This window comes from Ceratotherium simum, chromosome 1, assembly GCF_057802395.1.
Source record: "Ceratotherium simum simum isolate JZ-2026a chromosome 1, ASM5780239v1, whole genome shotgun sequence".
Classification (NCBI taxonomy): Eukaryota; Metazoa; Chordata; class Mammalia; order Perissodactyla; family Rhinocerotidae; genus Ceratotherium; species Ceratotherium simum.
This window is the reverse complement of record NC_141900.1, coordinates 80717098-80739420: the sequence shown is the minus strand read 5'-3', so window position 1 is coordinate 80739420 and position 22323 is coordinate 80717098. Positions and strand designations below refer to the sequence as shown.

Here is a 22323-nt window from a genome sequence, read left to right as displayed (position 1 = left end):
GATGCTCAGATATTCCCAAGCAACTATCACTCAATCTATGTTGCTTTACCTCCTAAATTTGCCTCCCCGCCCCCCGCCATCTGCTTCCCCATCTCCATTCCTGCTGGCACTGCTTTCCTTGAGGCTGTCTTCATCTCTTTCTTTCATTTTTTCCCCCCACACATTTTTTCTTTTTTTCACACTCTTTCCCCCAAAGTCTCCTGCCAGAGTACTATTTTTAAAATGTCAGCATGTTCCTATTACACCCCTGGTCAAAGTTCCTCAGTGGTTCCCTTTCGCATACCAGGAAAAAAAAAATCTAAACCAAGCACGTAGACACCAATGAATATTTAAGGTCTTTAAGATTTTGCCATTTATTTGTCCTAACCACCCACCGCAAAGCCCCCAATAGCTTTCTCCCACATTCACATTTTCCACATTAGCAATATTTCACTATTTGCAGTTCCTAGAATACCCATGACTATTCTTGCCTCTCCGACTTTGCACATGTTGTGTCCTCTTTCTGGAATGCCCTCTCCTCTTGCCCTGTCCTTGGAAAAGATAGGTCAGGCTGTGATACAGACTAAATCATCTTCGATGTGCTCATTGTATCGTGGATACATGGCCCTCCATTGTATTATGTTTTCCATTTCACTTTTATCTTTGTCTCCCCCTCTAGACTGTAAATACCTCAGGAACCTGGAACATTTTGTTTCATTTCTGTTTCCTCCGGCACCAAACACAGTGCCAGTCACATAGTAGATAAGTTGATAACTATGCTGAATGGGTGGATTGATGATCTCTCATGGCAGAAGGATGAGAGACGAGCCAGATCTTGTAGGAAGGATAGGATGCAGGAGAAAGAAAGTGAGGAAAGGAAGGAATTTCAAGTAGAGTGAAGAGAGTGACTAAGGGACAGAACAAGAATGTTGGTGTAACAGGAGGGTGTCTTCCACAAAGGAATTCTTTTCCTTCCATGATACATTTTTATGCCTTGTTTGGTAACAATAATAAATGTGAATGTCCTCCGTAAGCCTCATAAAAATCATTAGAAATAGTCAATATTATCCCTATTTTACAGATGAGCAAACAGAGACTCAAAGACATTAAGCAATTGGCCCCAAGTCACACAGTCTACAAAGGGAGCAGGAAGACTTAAACACAAGTATGTCTAACTCACAAGCCCATCGATGACAGTGATTCTTTAATGGTATTTATATCAGATCTATAGAGGCTTGGACACTGTTTGCTTTTCTCCATCATTCCTGCATTTGCAATTCCAAAATCACAAGTTGAGATAAGGTCTCCCTCTGCCTGGACTGCAGAGTAACCGTGACCCGTGATGGAAAAAAGTGTGAGCAAAAGTAAAACTTTGGTTGTTTAAAGCTCCTGAGATTTAGAGAGTTTTGCCACAGCGTAGCCTCGGCTATCCTGACTTATCTAGCATCTTCTGAAAATCTCCCCAAGTGATTCTGTCATGCTTCCCACCAGCCCGTTTCTTCATCTGTGAAATGAACAAGACTCTCAAAAGAGTTTTAAATATTATCTGTGGATTGGCTGCTCCAGATTCACGTGAGGTACGTGTTTAAAGTCACAACCTCTGGGTGTGAAGTCCAGGATGCTGCACACTTAACAAACTCCTCAGGATCGTGAAACAGCCAATCCATGGAATGCATTTTGATCACCCCCTAAGGCAGAGTCAGGTTGGAGAACTAGATGATCTCTATGGCTATTTCCAGTTCCACTGTGAGCATGGGGTATAAACACAGTATATCTCCAACGCTAATTAGTTGCAAAGGTTAAATGGAAAGAAGGAGTTAAAAATTCCCCAGTAATTGGCATAGTGGAGCTACCAATTGCCTTTCCCTGCTATCCATTTGGGCTAAAAACTAACAAGAAATGCTAATTATTTTTCCTTGACTTTGTAGTCTAGCTCCTTCTTACTCTCCATCTTCCAAGATAAGGATATTTCTAATCGTTTTAAGCTTTGCAATTAATATGGATTGAGCCTTGAGAAATCACTGCAGCAGCAGGGGAAGGTGTATCCCAAACCATGTGAAGCCCTTTACAGGCTCTGTCAAGTAATAATAGTGTTTTTCTTGTAGCACACAGATTTAGAATGCATGATTTTTCTCCTTTTTTAATTGCTTTGCGTTCTCTTTAGAAAATCAATTGCAGTGAGTGAGGCCTGTGATTGGTCTTACTTTTCTCAAGCTGAGCTGAGAGATCATACCCACATATGTACTAATTCATCAGCCAAATTACTCCCTAATATCAGTCAGTATGTCATTAAAAAAGGGAGAGAAGGGGTGAAAAAATGTATTTTAAAGCCTAATTTATATTTCGATTCCATCTGGAACTATAATTTAAAAGAGAACCAAGGTGATTTTTAAATATAATCAACCACATTTCCCAAGATAATTGGACAGTCGGAACTCTGGGTGGGGGGAGCCATTATCCAAACTGCCTAGTCATAGCTTCTTTTGCCTTTTCTTCCTCTGCAGCAAGCGCCCTGGCTACACTTAGTTGAGGTGGTTAAGACAGGATATGACTATGATATTGTTAAACGGGGCCTGGGGAAATGAGAGAATGTCAGCTATGGGGAAGTAGCCTATGCAGGTAAAAGTTTTAGTTCCAATTCCAGCTTGTTAGCAAGAGAGATGAGAGCTCCGGGAAAAATGGGGAGACATTCACTCACTGGGATGAGGGTCAAGATATCCAGTGCCAGGAAAGTAAGAGGGAAAACAGAAAAGAGAACAAGGCAAAGAAAAGAGGTTCCTATGCTAAAGAATTTTATGCCTAGGATAGTGATTGAGTGTTTTATATAGGGATCAAGATGTATGAATAAAAGCAATTGTAGGGCCGGGCCCGTGGCTTAGCGGTTAAGTGCGTGCGCTCCGATGCAGGCTGCCCGGGTTCGGATCCCGGGCGCGCACAGACGCACTGCTTCTCCGGCCATGCTGAGGCCGCGCCCCACATACAACAACTAGAAGAATGTGCAACTATGACTTACAACTATCGCTTGGGGCTTTAGGGGAAAAATAAATAAATTAAAAAAAAAAAAATTTAAAAAAAAAAAAAAAAAAGCAATTGTAGACGGGACGCAGAGAAGAAAAACTTCATTCATTCAACAGACGTTACTGAGTGCTTACTGTCTGCCAGGCGCTGTTTTAAGTACTGGCGGTAGAGCAGTAAATGAAATAAGATATGCTCTCATGGAGTTTATACTTGGATTGAATCCCAACTCTACCACATACGAGCAATGTGATTACTGACCCTTAGTTCATTGAATTACAAGACCTAGATCATAGAATTCTGGTGGGGACTAAATAAGTCATGTGGAACACCAAGAATTGTATCTGGCATGTAGTAAGCATTCATAAATGTTATTTTCCCGTCCTCTTAGTTATAAGTCCGAAAAACAGATTTGTATTACTTAGCAAATATCTTCACCTTTTAAATAAGTTTTTCTGTCTATAAAGCCTATAATCAGCAGTCTAGATGAAGTTTATAAAATTAGGACACCCCCCCCATACCCTCATCGCCTTCTCCACTCTAAACACAAAGGAAATAAATATTATTGTAGACCAGAATGGGTGAGAGAAGCAAACAAGAGGAGCAAAGATGAGAACTTTAGCAGGTGGTCTAAAGCGCTCCCACATCATTCTAGGGTTAGAGTCTAGTTCAATGCCACAATCTAAGGGCTGGAGAGTGGTTTTCTTGTAGCTATGAAAGAAAAAAAGCTAGACTGACCACTATCTTGGCGGTATTCACAGGAAGCAGACACTGCACGGTCTCCCAGCCAGGACCTGACCCAAGATACCTGATCCAGCTAGATGACTAGATTTGCATTGCTCTGGCAGGACAGGACCCCAGGCTGACAAGATAAGACACATTCTGGACTGGGAGCTAGGGACTGACTGCAGGCAACTGTAAAACTTCTAGATGAGGAACAATGAATACAGAAAGAAAAAACACAAATCAAAACAACCACTCAGGACAAATCTGAAAATAAAATTTCAAGATGCAATAAGACAATTAAGAATGTCTGGGGGCTGGCCCGGTGGCGAAGGCGGTTAAGTGCGTGTGCTCTGCTGTGGCGGCCCGGGGTTCGCCGGTTCGGATCCCGGGCATGCACCGACTCACCACTTGTCGGGCCATGCTGTGGCGGCGTCCCATAGAAAGTGGAGGAAGATGGGCATGGATGTTAGCCCAGGGCCAGTCTTCCTCAGCCAAAGGAGGAGGATTGGCAGATGTTAGCTCAGGGCTGATCTTCCTCACACACACACAGGAAAAGAATGTCTGTCAGTGAAATCAACAGAGTTGGAGGCACTCCAAATAAAATGAAAATAATTGAGAAGTCAGAAGGTGAGAAAACGAACAAATCCAGAAAAAGAATAACAAATTATTTTTTAAATAGAAGTATATTAATTACACACCAACAAATTGGATAACCTAGAAGTAGGTAAATTCCTAGAAACACACAAGCTATCAAGACTGAATCATAAAGAAACAGCAAACTTGAACAGACCAATAACGACTAAGGAGTTTGAATCAGTAATCGAAAAGCTCCTAACAAAGAAAAGCCCAGGACCAGATAGCTTCACTGGTGAATTCTACCAAATATTTAGAGAAGAATTAATCCCAATCCTTTTCAAATTCTTCCAAAAAATTTAAGAAGAGGGAACACTTCCAAACTGATTTTATGAGGCCAACGTTACCTTATACCAAAGCCAAAACAACACACTGCAATGAAAGAAAATTATAGGCCCATATCCCTAGTGAATGTACATGTAAAAATCGTCAACAAAATACTAGTAGATTGAATTCATTTGCACATTAAAAGGATCATACAACTTGATCAAGTGGGATTTATCCCTGGGATGCAAGGATAATTCAATATACACAAAATCAGTTAATGTGCTACATCACATTAACAAAATGAAGGATTAAAAAAAATCATATGATTATCTCAATAGATGCAGACAAATCATTTAACAAAATTCAACATCCTCTCATGATAAAAATTCTCAACAAATGAGCTATAGAAGGAATGAACCTCAACATAATAAAGGATATATATGACAAGCCCACAGCTAACATCATACTCCATGGTGAAAAACTGAAAGCTTTTCCTCTAAGATCACGAATAAGACAAGGATGCCCACTCTCGCTATTCTATTCACCATAGTACTGGAAGTCCTCACCAGAGAAAGTAGGCAAGAAAAAGAAATAAAAAGCATCAAATTGGAAAGGAAGAAGTAAAATTATCTCTGTGTGCAGATAACATGATCTCATAAGTAGAAAAGCTAAATAGTACCCACAGAATACTACCACAAAAATCTGTTAGAACTAATAAACAAGTTTAGTAAAGTTGCAGGATACAAAATCAAAGTCAAAGATCAGTTGTGGGGTCGGACCGGTGGCGCAGTGGTTAAGTTCGTGCATTCCGCTTTGGCAGCCCGGGGTTTGCCAGTTCAGATCCTGGACGTGGACCTACTCACAGCTCATCAAACCATCCTGAGGCAGTGTCCCACATAGAACTACAACTAGGACATACAACTATATACTGGGGGCTTTGGGGAAAAAAGAGAAGAAAAGAGGAAGATTGGCAACAGATGTTAGCTCAGGGCCAATCTTCCTCAAAAAACAAAATCAGTTGTGTCTCTGTACACTAACAACTAACTATCAGAAAAGAAAATTAAGAAAACAATCCCATTTACAATAGCATCAAAAAGAATAAAATACTTAGGAATAAACTTAACCAAGGAATTTCACCTTCTACACTGAAAACTATAAAATGACAAAACACTGATGAAAGAAATTAAAGGAGATACACATAAGTGGAAAGACATCCCATGTTCGTGGATTGGAAGACTTAATATTGCTAAAATATCCATACTACCCAAAGTGATCAACATACAGTTTCACTGCTACCCCATCAAAATCCCAATGGCATTTTTTACAGAAATAGATAAAACAATCCTAAAATTCATATTGAACCACAAAAGACCCTGAATAACCAAAGGAATTTGAGCAAAAAGCACAAAGTTTGAGGCATCACACTTCCTGATTTCAAAATACGTTACCAAGCTGCAATAATTAAAACAGTACGGTACTGGCATAAAGGCAAACATGTAGACCAATGAAACAGAATAGAGAGCTTAGAAATAAACCCATGCATATATGGTCAACGGATCTTCGACAAGGGTGCCAAGGATACACAACAGGCAAAGGACATGAGTGGACATTTCTCTAAAGATGACTTACAAATGACCCACAGGTATATGAAAAGGTACTCAACATCACTAATTATAAGGGAAATGTAAATCAAAGCCACAATGAGCTATCACCTCACACCTATTAAGATAGCTATTACAAAACAAAAAAAAAGATAAGTGTTGGCAATGATGTGGAGAAATTGGAACCCTTGTGTATTGTTAGTGGGAATGTAAAATGGTACAGTCACTGTGGAAAATGGTGTGGAGGTTCCTCAAAATATAAAAAATAGAACTTTTAAAAATTAAAAAAACAAACATATGATCCAGCAATCCCACTTATGGGTATATATCCAAAAGAATTGAAATCAGATCTTGAAGAAATATTTGTACTCCCATGTTCATTGCAGCATTATTTACAATAGCCAAAATGTGGAAACAACCTAAATGTCTATTGATGGATGGACGGATAAAGAAAATGTGATATATATAAATATATATTATTATATATTATTTAGCCTTTAAAAAAAGGAGGCAATCCTGCCATATGTGACAGCATGGATAAACCTGGAGGACATTATGCTAAGAGAAATAGCCAGTCACCGAAGGACAAATACTGCATTATCCCACTTTTATGAGGTATCTGAAATACTCAAACTCATAGAAGTAGAGAGCAGAATGGTGGTTGCCGGGGCTGGGTGGAGTGTGAAATGGAGGATTGTTTAACAGGTATAAGGTTTTAGTTATCCAAGATGAATAAGTTCTAGAGATCTATTGCACAACATAGTGCCTATAGTTAACAATACTGTATTGTACACTTAAAATTTTTGTTAAGAGGGTAGATCTCATGTTAAGTGTTCTTATCACACACACACACAAAAAAACTCGCACACAAAAAGCCCACAATGGGGCATGAGGAAACTTTGGATGTGATGGATATGTTTATTACCTTGATTGTGGTGATGGTTACATAAGTGTATGCCTATATCCAAAACTCAGCAAATTGTATATATATATATATATATATATATATATATATACAGTTTTTTGTATATCAATTTTACCTCATTAAAGCTGTTTAAAAAAAATATGAAACAAAAACAGGTGAATGTAAAAAAATGACTAATTAGAAATCCTAAAAATGAAGAATATAGTCTCTGAAATTAAAAAAAAAAACTCAAGATGAAATAAACTATAAACTTTAAATTGCGTACACTTGAAGACATAATCAGTGAACTAAGAAAGAATACTAGGAATTCACCTAAAAATCAGGCAAAATAATAAAGAAATATGTTTTAACTGAAAGAATAATTTAAAGGATGAATTCAGAATTCCCAACATGCATGTAAAAGGTATTGCCGAAAAAGTAGGAATAGAGGAGAGATTATATTTAAAATGATAACTGTTGAATTCTTCAGAATTAAAAAAGTATGTCTTCAAACTGAATATGCATTCCTAAGTACCAAACAATTTAATTAAAAATTAATCCATATTTGGACACATGGTAAACGAAACTTAAGACCATCAAAAATAAAGAAACATTTTTAAAGCTACCAAACAGAAAAGAAAAAAAAATCTCTACAAAAGGATGATAATTAGATTAATTTCTCATTCTCGACAATAACAAAGATATCCAACAAAAGATCTACAAGACCTTTGTGGAGAAAACTGAAAAATATTATAGAAGGGATGTAGTGAACACCTAAATGAATAGAAAGGTTCATAGATGGGAATAATTTAAGGCTATTTCTTACTCTATAAATTCTATGTAAGGCTAAACTATCAAGCCTAAAACTATCAAAGTGAGGGACTAGAGATACAGATTGTAAAACTTGTTGAAAAACTGTAGCAGTTAAAAGAGCTTAATAACTTTGCAAAAACTGATTTTTAAAAGGTGACATTGGGGAAGATGACTGGGGACAAAATAAAGAGCCCAGAAACACATGTAACTGCATTTGTAGAAATTTGTCATAGGAATTATGTAGCAACATGTATTAGTGAGAAAAAGATGGGCCATCCAATACAAAAAAAACAGGGCATTTTGGCTATCCATTTAGGAAAAATAAAGTGTCAGATTCCTATAAAAATAAATTAAGGCCCTACACTTGAACAGAAAATTTTTAAACTTTAGAAGAAAAATAGGAATGTATAATATAGGAAGAATTTCTCACACAAGGTAGAAAAAAACACAAACCGTAATAAAGAATTTTAAAATGACTGCATTAAAATTAAAATCCTCTTGTCAACCAAAAATACAATAAAGCAAATTTCACAGACAAGGCAGAGACTGAGAAAAATATTTGCAAATATATAACTTACAAAGAAATATTATTAAGAATTTAAAAATAGCTCCACAAATTCATGAAAAAAAGAAGCAAACAACACAGCAGAAAAATGGAAAGAGAGTATAAATAAGGTGATTTGCAGGAGAGAAACAATTGTGTTCAATAACCATGAAAAAAATACTTCAATGGTATTCAAGCAAATGCAAATTAAATTAAGAAGAATTTTTCATATCATCAGATTGTGAAATAAGTAAATTAGTCCAATATACCAATGGCTGGTGAAATGGAACTTTCTCACACTGCTGGTGCTGATATAAACTGAAACAGCCATCTTAAATAGCAATGAGTCAATGCCCAGTAAAATTCAAATGCACCCCTTCCACTGAGAAATTTTGCTACTACTTTTATACCCTAGCTTAGAAAATCTCTTTCCTATATCCACATGGAGCTAGATACAAAGATGTTCATAGCCGTATAATAATGAAAAATGGGGCAAAGATCCCTGAAGAGTTATCAGTAGAAAAATAGACAAATGAACTGTAACATATTCATCAAAAGAAGTGCTATGTCCATTTAGCATGAATTAACAATAGGTCTATATGTATCAACATGAAGGCATTTGAAATACAAAAAATATTGAGTGAAAAAGCAAGTCAAAGTCTAACTGTATGTGGAATCTTTTATTTATTTTTAAAAATTCAAGCAAATGTGGCAAAATGTCAACATTTAAAAAATATGATGAAGTGTTCAAGTGTGTTTATTATATTATTTTCCATATGTTCTTAATATTTCATAATTTTGGAAACTTTTAAAAGATATACTACTAGAAGGCTTCTACTACTTTGATTTTTTTTTTTTTTTTAATGTCAGGGAACAGGAACTTCCCATCCATATTGGTGATCAGTCTACACGTAATAGCCTCACCTTTCTGGTAGTATGAGAGAAGCTCCTTACACTAGGAAAGGTGGAGATGGCCGAGTGAGCCAGAAAGGCACAGTGTACACACACAAAGCAGGAGACCATGATTAAGTGACATTACATCTCATACGATCTAATGGAATTTACAACATCTGTATTCTACACAACTGCCTCTGTATGGGTGGTTGGTTTGTTGAACTTCTCTATATCACTTTTGGAAGTGGTAGGGAGTATACAGACTTTTTTGTCAGTGAGGAAGATTATCCCTGAGCTAACTTCTGTGCCAAATCTTCCTCAATTTTATATGTGGGATGCTGCCACAGCATGGCTTGATATGAACAGTGTGTAGGTCCACGCCCGGGATCCCAACCCGTGAACCTGGGGTGGAGCACATGAACTTAACCGCTATGCCATCAGGCCAGATCCTGAGAGGGGGTATATAGATTTTTGAACAGAAAATTGGTATTTTATTTTTGACGATGTCCTCTGGACTTTTCCCCCCCTTGTTTTGTGTAGTATTTTGAGAAGGAATCATGATTAGAAAAAATTTTTGTGGGGCTGGCCTGGTGGTGTAGTGGTTAAGTTTGCACACTTATCTTCAGCAGCCTGGGGTTTGCCGGTTTGGATCCTACACACCAGACCTACACACCGCTCATCAAGCCATTCTGTGGCGGCATCCCACAGACAAAATAGATGAAGATAGGCACAGATGTTAGCTCAGGGCCAATCTTCCTCAAGCAAAAAATGGAGGAAGATTGGCAACAGGTGTTAGCTCAGGGCCAATCTTCCCCACCAATAAAAAAAAAAAATCTTTTTGTAAGATCAGTCTTAGTCATAATTTTGAATCTTTTTTCCTGTCTATTTCCTTCAACATAAACCAAATAAAAGTAGACATTATTTGTGTTGCTCTTATTCAGTTCAAGAATTCATAATACTAAAATGTTTTGCTATCTCTAGAAAAGAAATTGATTCAATTATTACTTGTTATTGTTGCAGAGTTAATTTTAATAAAGATATCAGATGTACTGGCAACTTTCACTAGACTTGGGAGGGATTGAAAGACAGGAGAAAACAATTCACCTAAGTCTAACTTACTTGACAATTGGCCTTCTTTTATTGTTTTACCATTGTTTGCTTGAGGTAGTAGCAGAGGTGGTGGCAGGTATATCGGTGGTAATGGTGGCTTGTTTTAGGAGTAGGGGGCTTGCTAAGGTGGTGGAGAAAGAGAGGGAAGAAAAAAAATTAAAGAGATCAACAGGAGACAAAGATGGTATAGCTCGAGATAATGGATTACTCTAAGAATTTCCAGTGACAAAATGAAGCAATGTTTTCCTCTACCTCGAGCTGATTCTAGTAATGAGACATCCAGGATGCCTTCCGAGTTGCAGCATGGTTAGACAACTTCTGAGTTTTCTTCTTCCTCAGAATAACCTGTTCACTCAAAATTACTCATCCTGATATTAGTTTTATGAATATATGTGACAACAGAAAACAATGAAATGTTTTCCTCCATCTTTTGTTCTTTTCTTCTTCTTAACAAGAATATTCACAGATCTTTGATTAAAAAACCAAATAACTGTATATACCTTAATATAAGATTCTTAAAAGAGAATGCTTGACATTGTGCCTAGACCAACCTTCTGTTGTGGAATGCCTAAGGAGTGTTCACTCCAAGCCTGACCAAGAAAGATCACATAATAGACAACAGGAACTGGAAGAACGAGACATTCCTAGGATGGACCCATTAATAGGATGACTGTATAATTTATCAGCCGAAGAGGGACACTTTGGAGAATGAAAGGGATGCTAATCAGAAGGGACACCTGTACAACAGATGTGAACCAATACTATCCAGAGAAAACTGGGACAGATGGCCTTCCTACCCACTCAGAGGGGGATAATTCTGTTTTCCTCCTTTTTTAGACTTTGAGCTTCCTTAAGATATGGAAAAATGGGGCATTTTCCACAAATTCTGGGAAGGCAGCTATCAGGGACAGTGAAGATATGATGCCTTAGCCATGCAATTATAATCTCCTGGGTCTCACGTACATAAGGGTTTACAGGAAGCTCCACAGACAAGACATAAACTTGAGCCACATATTGAAGGCTAGACAAGTTTTCAAAATAGGTTATGAATCTAGGGATTCAGCTTGGGCAGAAGGATACTACCAGGGGCAAATCTCTGGTTTACAAGTCAGACCCAGAGTTAAAGATGAAAGGGAAGGTCTGGAAGAGGGAGTAACCCAGTGCTTCTCAAACTTGAACCTATATAAGAATTGCCTGGGGAGCTTGCTGATCCTGATTCAGTCTGTGGGAAGAAGGGCCTGAGAGTCTGCATTTCTCACAGCTCCCAGATCATGCTGCTGCTGCATAGGCCACACAGGGGGTAGACAGAGAAATCCAAGTGAGCAATCCAAATGTTGATTCTGGGATGAGGAAGCAAGATGTGCAAGGCAGGGAAGGTGGGCAGCATTTTTCTCACCAGAGATTTTACTCAAATGCTGACAAAGGCCAAGCAGGTAAGAGAATGAGAGAAATGACGTTGGTGGTGCTGTGTGCAGAACTGAAAAGCACAAGTTAGTCTCTAAAGGGTAAATTCCCCCCGAGTCCAGAGAATTGTTTACATGGAAGAATGTGATCCCAGTGTTACCAAATTCCTTAGTTTTTCAAGAGAAGCCAGAAATTCAGATTTTATTTGTATTTTGTTTGTTTATTTTTTTGCCAAGGAAGATTCGCCTTGAGCTAACATCTGTGCCAATCTTCCTCTATTTGGTATGTGGGTCGCCGCCACAGCATGACTACCAGTGAGTGGTATAGGTCTGCACCTGGGAACTGAACCTGGGCTGCTGAAGTGGAGCACGCTGAACTTAACCACGAGGCCATGGGCTGACCCCTCCAGAATTTTTATTTATTTATATTTTATTTAGTATTTTTTGGTGAGGCAGATTGGCCCTGAGCTAACATCTGTTGCCAATCCTCCTCTTTCTGCTGAGGAAGATTGGCCCTGGGCTAACATCCATGCCTGTCTTCCTCTACTTTATATGTGGGATGCCTGCCAGAGCATGTCTTGATAAGCAGTGCATAGGTCCAGGCTTGGGATCCAAACCTGCAAACCATGGGCTGCTGAAGCAGAGCCCACGAACTTAACTACTACACTACTGGGCTGGCCCTCGGATTGTATTTTTAATGTGAAATCCGCTGGTTTGTAAATCCTGACTCAAATTACACATACATGCACATCCTATTGTGAGTCAAATAAATTGTATTTTCTTACTAGACTTGGCCTTCAGCTTGCAACTGCTTCATCCAAATAGTCAAAGTAGGTCAAATAGTCCAAGAGTCCAGAATATGGTCAATGGCAAGTAGAAGCTAGCACTTCAGGGCATCTGGGAGCTTACTGATATGACTGCCTGGCTCAACATTATGGATTAGAGTTCAGAAAGAGAGTGCATAACGAGGAAAAGGGCTCAGAACCCAAACATCAAGAAGATAAGTAAAGAAGACTCTTTAGAAATAGAGAGTTGATGTCAAGAAGTAATGGAGTAAGTTTTATTATAGCTGGAGTGAAGGTGGCCTTGAATGCAAGCTGAGGATTTTGAAATGTTTTCAATCAATGACTGAAAATCACTCACTAGATTGTTTTAAGTCAGGGCTGTGCCAGTTAAAATATGAAAGCAGCCCAGGCAAGCTAATAATTTGATACTTGAAATTTTGCTTTTTATTCTGTCCCCAAAGTTACTCCATCTGAGCAGACTAAGATTGTGTCTAGCTGAAGCAGACCCACATTGAGATGAGATTCCAACTCTTACGGCAGGATGTATGGTGAACAGAATTGGCTGGCACTGCATATTCTTTTTTTTTTTTTTGGATGTTCTAGCAGTCCCTTATAGATTGGCCCTCCAGGTGGTTGTCAGGGTGGCTAGCCCCTTAGTCTGACTGTATGCAAAGGAATGACAAAATCAAAGTGGATTCTTGGAGGATGATCTATTTTTGGAACAGCCTTGCCTGCAGAGGAAGAAGTGGGGTAGAGGCTGAGGAGCAGATTTGAGAGATAAAATGACAGGGGGATAGAGAGCCCTAAGAGACTGGTTGGTAGTGGCTAAAAAGCAAGATAGTGAAAGGATCCGTTCTATCTTTGAAATCTAGGTTTTTGCAAGTGTGATAGACAACCTAAAGTCATAAGGAGGAGCTTTTAGGTTATGCAGGTGTTCTAACTAAGAGAAAATGCAGGCCTGGTCTTTTTCCTGCACTGGCATTTAAAATTAAGCTAGTATTCACATGTTCTCTCCAGACTAAGGTAAGAAGATTCAGTCAAGGCTCAGCTTTGTCTCTCTGTTTTATTATTTGTCAAGATTATGGAGACAGACTTTGTATAAAACTGTCAACATCAAAACACCTTTATTCCTTCTCCCTAAAAAAGACAACACAATAAAGATATGACATAATCCTGGCTTATTAAGGATTTCTCAGAGCCCCACTGAAAGAGCAGGGATGCTGGCTGAGTAAATCCAAGCCTAGAGGACTCACCCTGAGGTGGGTGGATCAGGGGGCAGCAGAGCTAGAAATGTTATTGCAGTGGGAAAACCTTAAATAAAAGACCTCATTAAACTCAGGTGGCAGTTTTTGTAAATTTTTCAAATGCAGCTCAGAAATTGCAGAGATTAAGCATAGTGAGAGCAAAACAGAACCATATAATAGATGTTAACCTTTATTGACCACGTAGTACATTCCAGGTGATTTCATATCAAAATTATTTATATAAGCCAACTATAATGATAAATTTCAACTACTTCTTAATGATGTCCTAAAACAACAACCCATAGTTTTATACCTAGCAAAGCACCGAATTCTATTAAAAGTCTCAGTTCTGTTGAGTATCCCTGTGTCTCCCCAGGAGCTCAGCTGTCTTTCTAAAAGACAAGGCAGAAGGCTCTTGACCTCCAACTCTATGTCACCCAGGAGTTACTTACATCATCCATGCCACGTAACTTGTCGCTGTCCTTCTTTCTCTGAAACAAAGTACAGCAAAAATTTTCGTCTAGGTCGATTTCCCCCTTTTAGTAGAAGGAGAGGAAGGCAGTTCCCACCCAACCAGGCACCAAGGAATACAATTAAAAGGCAGGTGTGTCCTACCCCAGGGGAAAGGCAGTAACTTGGTTATTTCTGCACTCCAGTAGAACTGGGAGTGCATTTCATAAGCCAAATAAGGTGAGCGCAAACGTCCATATGCACTGATATAAGCACACAAAATTGACTATCTGCTGTTACCTGTTTTGAAGAAAATGTGAAGGAAACTTAAGGGATGAGAATTCTTTTTATGTCTTTGTTTTTTCATGTGTTTTAAATTTTGGTTCTTAGAATCCCTAAGAAATGGTTATTTACAGCCCAACTCAAAGGTGCAGAGGCCTTCAGAGTTTCTTCTTACTTTCTCTGTGACACAGCTCCATGCAGCAAATGTGGTTGTGATTTGAATGATGATGTCCCAGCCTCATTATGTCACCTTGTGTTTTTGCCTTTGTTCTTTCCAGGAAGTAGAATGTGCCTACGTACTCTTTGTCGTTGCCATATTTTGGCTTACAGAAGCTTTGCCTCTGTCCATCACAGCCTTGCTGCCTGCGTTAATGTTCCCAATGTTTGGGATCATGCCTTCCAAGACGGTAAGCCTCTTGCAACTGTTTGTCTTAATTAGATTCCTTATTTTGTGCTGATATTTCCATTGAGAAAAGTTATATTTAAAGGGAGCAATAATCCTGTTGATAAGGCTTCTACATAAGTTCCAAACTTCCAGTTGTTTCTCTCCTCTAGAATTCTACATATATGACAAAACAGGACACAGGCTGTGGCTTCTTGTGTCATGCCTGTCAGTAGGAGAAACGCATGGCCAATCTTCCCAGGTTGACATCTATGCCTGGTGCCTTCCTCCCAACAAAAGGGCCAACTCTTTCACATCCTACATAAGATTTTCTATTCAGCAGAGTTCAGTCTCACACAGTGTTGGAAAAGCAATTTTTGTTTTTAATGAAGAAAAAGCTTCTGTGTTTTCTTTTCCAGAAACCTGCCATTTCAAAACATAAAGCCAAATTAACTTCTGCGTGTATTTCTATTTTGTTCTTGCTGAGAGAAGTTCATTCATGCTGAGAGGTGTTTCTTACCTTCATACAATCTAAAGGTACCCATCTGAAGAAAATGGATTCAGTTTCCCGTTAAAAGCATGAAATGCATTGAAACCAGAATATCCATCTCCATGCAGTCTCCAGCAACCCAGCACACAACTGCCTAAACCACAGCTGAAATAGTCTCAGGAAAGATGTCAAGTTCATGATACCAGTCCGCGTAATTTATTACCTTTGGACTTCTATCTTCTGCCAAGGTCCAATATTGTTATCGTGAAGTTCATCTTTCTTGTAACGTGTGTGGGGATTTTTCTTTCTAACTAACTCTTGATTCAGCTTTTTTTTTCTGCGAGAGAAGCTATTCTCTTCCTTACTCTCATGTCATTCTTCCCCGTTTTGGAGTCCAGGCCATCTTTTTGCGTTTCTGATCCTCTCTGCTCCTCTTTTCTTACTGTATTTTTCCATCCATCAGAATCTTGACTCTTTCTAAGCACCATTGATTTGAAAGAGAGTGTAGCCAGGGCTGTACTTTAGTTCCTTTCATCCCCAGGCTGAAGCTCTGCTGCCCCACAGAATCCAGAATCTATAATTTAAGAAGTTTCTCAAATGCTACAACATGCTAGATGGCTCTCAATAAAGGAAATATTAAAAGAAGGGGTTGGCAAGTTCTCAAAAATAGGGTGTCAAATTATTAACCCCCTGTCCTGCTCGCTTGGGTAGTCCTACCTCCAGAGATAATTAAGTTTAACAATCACATATTTGTCTCCTATGATTTAATAATAATCAATCAAACAGACTACATTGATTTTTTAAAAGAGGCTGAGATAGAACCAGGATTAACTGGAATCATGGGGCATTTCTGTAACGAGCAGGCTAGAGGGAGACATGAGGAAAAGGGTGCCTACGAAGGCCTGGCTTTGTGGGAGCTGCCGAAGAAATACCTCTGCTTCCTTTCAGCATGTGAAGGCTCAACTAGAGGCAACAAAATTCTAGGTACCAATGGCAGTTGCATTACTCAGGCTGCTCATGCCTGTCCAAGAGTCCATTATCCACCAAAGTGTTGGCATCAGACTGATTTAACAGTTGTAGAATGTTAGACTAGGAAGGGTGTTCTTCTGGGTCATTTCATCCTGGGCAGGAATTTCCTTCCACAATATCTCTTACAGACGAGATCACTCAGAAGTACTTAAGTGGTCTTGTTTGTGGGCCTAGAATACCCCACAAGGAAATCCATACCATTTTTTAATAACTTTAACACTTAGGCAATGCAGCTTTATTGAGCTCAAGTCTGAAATTCAGTCACTTTGACTCTTTCAACTTTTCTCTCATATCTAAGATTCCACAAATAAACCTCATCTTTCTTCCACATGATAGTGTTGCTTGGATTTGAAAATAAATATCATTTCTTCCTTAAGTCTTCTCACCTTCGGTCTTTATGGTTTCCAGACTTCAACTCCTTTCCTCAACCTCATCACCCCTACCTCCTTGTTTTCTCTTCCTGGAACTACCTCTAGTTTGTCAATGAGACTTAAGGACTAAATAGTTAATAATTGTAACTAATGTCTGTCACATAGTAAGTACTCGATATATGTTTGTTAATATGATTATTATTTGTTATTATTATTGACAAAAGAGAACAGATGACTCTAGAAACATTCTGACTGCTGCAAAGCTAAATAAGTCTATCATCTCCCCTCTGGCATTTCAGCCTAAATTTGTTTTAAACTTTATGTGACCTTCTTCACCTATTAAGCTTAATGAGATCTTACAACAAATCAAAGTCCTTAGGACTTTTAGTGGAGAAAACTGTTTTTCAGTCTTGTGATCCTCTTTGGAGACAAGGCAACTGACCTTTTTCTTGGAAATAGCTGACCAAAGCTGCAGGGAAAGGGCTAGAGAAGCTCAGAAGGCCTAAGCTTAAAACTTGACATTCAGCACTAACCGCTTGAATGATCCTGATCATGTACCTTAATAACTCTTTTTTTCTCTTCTATAGAGAATGATAATGCGGCACAATTCAAGGGTTGTTGTAACAATCAAATCAAATAATATATATGAAACACTGATACATACTAGGTATCAAATATTCTTATGAGTTTTAATATAAAGTTTGTTTGATGGTGTTAAACTACCATTCCAGCCTATGGAGCATCTTGGAATCTCAACTCTGTCATTGGGGAGACTACCATGTCTTTTGTATCCTCATCTAAGCTCATTGCCTTACACATCTCTCTCTTTGGCCATCATAGTTTTAACCTTACTTTAACTATTTATTAAGCTAATGCTAAATACCTATAACTAACTGAACACATTTTGGTATTGAAGAATACCAATAAATATTGAATTTTTCTCATATATGTTGAATAAAATCTGAAATACTAAATAGTGTGTCAGATTAGATATTCCAAAGCAGGTATTATTATTATTATTATCAAAAATATATTTATATATAAATTTTACATATGTAAATGTGAAGATACACACACACACATATATGTTATATTACATATTTACTCAGTCATTCAATAAATGTTCATGTGCTAGGACTCTGTCAGGCACTTGGGAATACATCAATGAACAAAAACAGACAAAATGTCTTCTGAGGAGAAAAGAAACAATAAACAATATACCTTAATGAATAGGTAAATTATATAACGAGGTAGAAGATGATTGGTGCTATGGAAAAAATGCAACAGGATAATGAAGATCAGGAGAGGGTTGCAGTTTTAAATAAGATGATCAGAGTAGACTTCAATGAGGTATCAATACCCGAACAAAGATTTACAGGAGATGAGGGAGTTAGCCATTTGGGTATCTGGGGAACAACCATTGAAATACCCAGTGCAAAGACCTTAAGGCAGGTATATGTCTGCAGTGTGACTGCAGTAGAGTGAGCAAAGGGGAGAATGATAGAACATGATGTCAGGGAGATAATGTGAAGAGGGACTAGACCATCTAGGGCCAAAGTAGGTCATTGTAAGGTTTTTAACTCTGAATGGAGTGAGACCCTTTAGAGAGTTTTGAGTAGAAGAGTGACATGATTGATTTGACTTTTATTTTAAAAGGATAACTTGGGCTGTTGTGTTGAGAAACAAGGTAGAAAGAAGGAGACAGATGGTAGGTTATTGTAATAATCCAGGTGAGAAGCCATGGTAATTCAGACCAGGGGTAGTGAATATATTTATTGATATATTTTTAAGGTAAAACGAACAAAATTTCCTGAATAATTTGATATGCCATATGTGATAGAAAGGAGTCGAGGATGCCTCACAGCTATTTGACCTGCCAACTGGAAAAATGGAGTTGCCATCAATTGAAATGGGGAAGACTATAGGCAGATTAGGAGAAAGGCTGACACCTAGAGTTTAGTACCGAACATTAAGTTTGAAATACCTATTTGACATTTAAGTGAAGATGTTGAGTAGGCAGTTAGAAACAAATGAGTCCAGAGTACATGAGAGAGAGCTGAGCTGGAAATACAGATTCGAGAATCATCAACATATAGATGGTATTTAAAGCCCTAGGATTTGATGAAATCATTTAGCTAGTGAGTGAAGATGGAAAAGCAAAGAGGACAAAGAACTGAGTTCTGGAGAACTACAACATTAAAAGATTGACGAGAAGAGAAAGTACTAGCAAGGAAGACTGAGAAGGATAGGTTATTGATGTAGGAGGAAGACCAGGAGAGGGGACTTGGAATCCAAGTGAAGCAAATACTTTAAGGATGAGGTAATGATTAAACGTGTCAAATCTGTTAATAGGTCAAATAATGTGAACACTGGAAATTGACCATCGGATTTAGCAATATAACATAAGTAAATATTTTTTTACTTAAAAACAATAAAAACAAAATATAGGCTTTATAGTCATAAACATCATAACTGACAAAGCACTTTTTAAAATTCACAAATTTGACACGAAGTATTATTTAACTTTTGTGGATAAGTATATTGACGTGTATAAAGGTTGCTGAACCGGTAAATTACATAGCTAAGAGAGAACCCAGGTGTTCTGATTGCAAAAGTCAGAGTTTTTTCATCATGTTTCTTTGATGAAATGCCATTTTGAGACAGAAATATAACTACTTTGATCTTGCAAATAGTTTTAAATTTCATCAGGAATTTTATTTGACAGACCAATTTTTCCTTGAGAGTAGTTATATTTATTAGTGTCATTTACAAACCAATAGCACCTTCTATTATTACCTCCTGTACAAGTAGGCTATAAACAAACACATCTGCTTGTGTTCTTCTACAAATATACTAACTCTGATGAAAACCAAAGAACGCGTAATATAATGGAAAACAGAAAATGTGAAATTCCTTCCTAGGTTTACCAACTAATTTTATTTAGACAGTTGGGCTGTAGGCCATAGTTTGTTCACAAAGTCTATTAAGGGACTGACAAACTATGAGTCTGAGCACCAAATCCAGCCTGCTACCCAATTTTTGAAAGAAAGTTTTATTAGAAACACACACACCATGGTCATTCATTTACATATTGTCTTTGGCTACTTTTGTGCTACAAAGACAAGTTGAGTAGTTGTGATAGAAACCATTAGGCTCACAAAGCCTAACATATTTACTATCTGACCCTTTACCGACAAAGTCTGCCAACAGCTGGTATAATCTCAAGAGATTATAACAAGAATATCTCGGGGTCCTGGACGTCTTTCTGTGTTTAATCACTCATCACTTACTAATAATGGCTTGCTTTTATTTGTTCCTTTGTATTTTTTAAGTAATTCTGCATTTATTCCCCCATTTAATTCTCAGACTATTGGTGAAATAGAGTCAATGGGGCTTATTTTCATGAGCAAAATTGCAAGAGATAAGGGCAGAGGAAAACTCAAATGTCTATTCATCTTTCAATAATGAACTCAAGTATCAAGTCCTGTAAAAAGACTTTCCCAATTCCTTTAGGAAAAAAGTGGCAATTCACTCTTTGAACTTCAACTATACCTTGAACAGGTAGCTCTCATGCACCAATAATGTTATTGTACTCTTTGTTACTTGTTTTTCCCTCATCTAATAACTGGAGTCTAGAGTCTAGAGATTTATTAATTCAACATCTATTGAGTACCAATATGTTCCCAGCATGTGTTAAGCCCATAAATACAATGATCAATAAGACATGTCTGTGGCTTCAAAATATGTCTAATCAAATGAAGGGAATAGCTAAGTAAGGAAATAATCACTATATAGATTAAGATGTGCTATAACAAAAGAAAGTACCATCCAACCAAGCTTAGAGTAATCAGGGAAGGCATCTTGGAAGAACTGACATTTGAGTTCATCTATGAAAGAAGATTAGGAGTAGCTAGGGTGAGAGAAGAGGATCATTCCAGGTTCAATGACAAGCAAGTGTTAAAGCATTTCTGTGTTTGGGGAACTACACATGTAAGGGGAAATTGGTAGAGTACTGAAAGGCTAAGCTAGAGAGGTGAGATGGGCTCGAATGAGGAAGAGTCTTGTAAGACATGTTGAAAAGATTGGATTTAATCTTAAAAGAACAGAGTCCATGGAAGGAGTATAGGAAGGACAATGATGTGATCAGATTTACGCTTTAGAAAAATGACTATGACAACAGTAAGAGGTGGTTAGAAAAAGATAGTTCAGACAGTAACCGGGTGAGAAATGGTCAGGAGATTAATTAAGGTAGTAATGTGTGAAGAGAGAAAAATAGACAAATTTAAAAGATATGGAGGAACTAGAAATAATAGGACTTGATGACTAATACACACGTATTGGAAGTGAAAAACGAATCATGGCTGACCCTCAGGTTTCTGGCTTGGGCAATTGAGTAGATGGAAGTTTCATGCATCACAAAAGAGGCAACAAGAGGAAGAGCATGTTTGAAGGATGGGGAGTGAGAAGATAAGTATTATTTTGGACATGTTGAGTCTTTAGATGTTTGTGGGAAATTCTAACGGTAATGTCCAATTGGATACACTGGTCTGGAACTCAGAAGACTTGTCTGTCTAGATATAAAGATTTTGGTGTCTTTGGCATTCATTCAGCAAATATGTATTGAATGCCTACTATGTGCCAGATATTATTTTAGACACATAGAGGTAGAGGCTGAACCCATAAGATTCAACAATCAGGTGTATAAAAAAAGCAGACTGCAGACAGAACCTTGTAGAATACCAGCATTTAAAAGAAAGGCAGAGGGAAACTAACTTTCGAAGTAGGCCAAGAAGAAAAACTCACAGAGGCAAGGATAGAACCACAGAGCAAAAAAAAAAGATTCACAAGTCTGGAAGCATTAGTAAATTCATAAATTTAATACTTAAACTGAGAGTAAGAGCGAGAGAGTTAGGAGGATAGGAGTTTGGGAACAGAGTATAGACAATTGGGATTTAGGAGCTCAGAGACCATAGCTTGTTCACTGACTTTCTCCCTCCCTCCCTGACTCATTCATCCAATACTATTTACTGAGCTCCTACTCCGTGCCAGGACTGTGCTAGGTGTCAAACAAGCAGTGGTTAGCAAAACAGATTCCTGGTCCTCATAGAATGTGTAGTATGATAGCGAAGACATGCAATAAGCAGGTAAACAAACAGTATTTACACAACATGATATGCTATGAAGAAAACAAACATGGCTCGGTGATACAGAAAAATAGCAGGATCTATTTAGAAAAGCTTGATATTTGAGAATTGAAGAGGTGCAAAGTGGGAAAAACATGTCAGGCATTTATACCTGCATCACCTGTTCCTATAAAAGTTTTGGTGCATGGTGGATGCTCATTTACTGTCAGAGTAATTTATAAATGAAATAATTGGGACATTGATATAATTATTTATTT

The 22323-nt window shown here is 37.9% G+C and overlaps 1 protein-coding gene across 1 annotated transcript in view; it reads left to right on the top strand.

Annotated features, from left to right (window-relative positions):
• Positions 1–22323, top strand: part of SLC13A1 (solute carrier family 13 member 1) — an 85079-nt gene that overhangs the window by 5567 nt on the left and 57189 nt on the right. The window contains exon 2 of the mRNA XM_004418744.3: positions 14929–15057. Within this exon, the coding sequence (XP_004418801.1) occupies positions 14929–15057 (129 nt within the window). The remainder of the gene's footprint in view (positions 1–14928; positions 15058–22323) is intronic.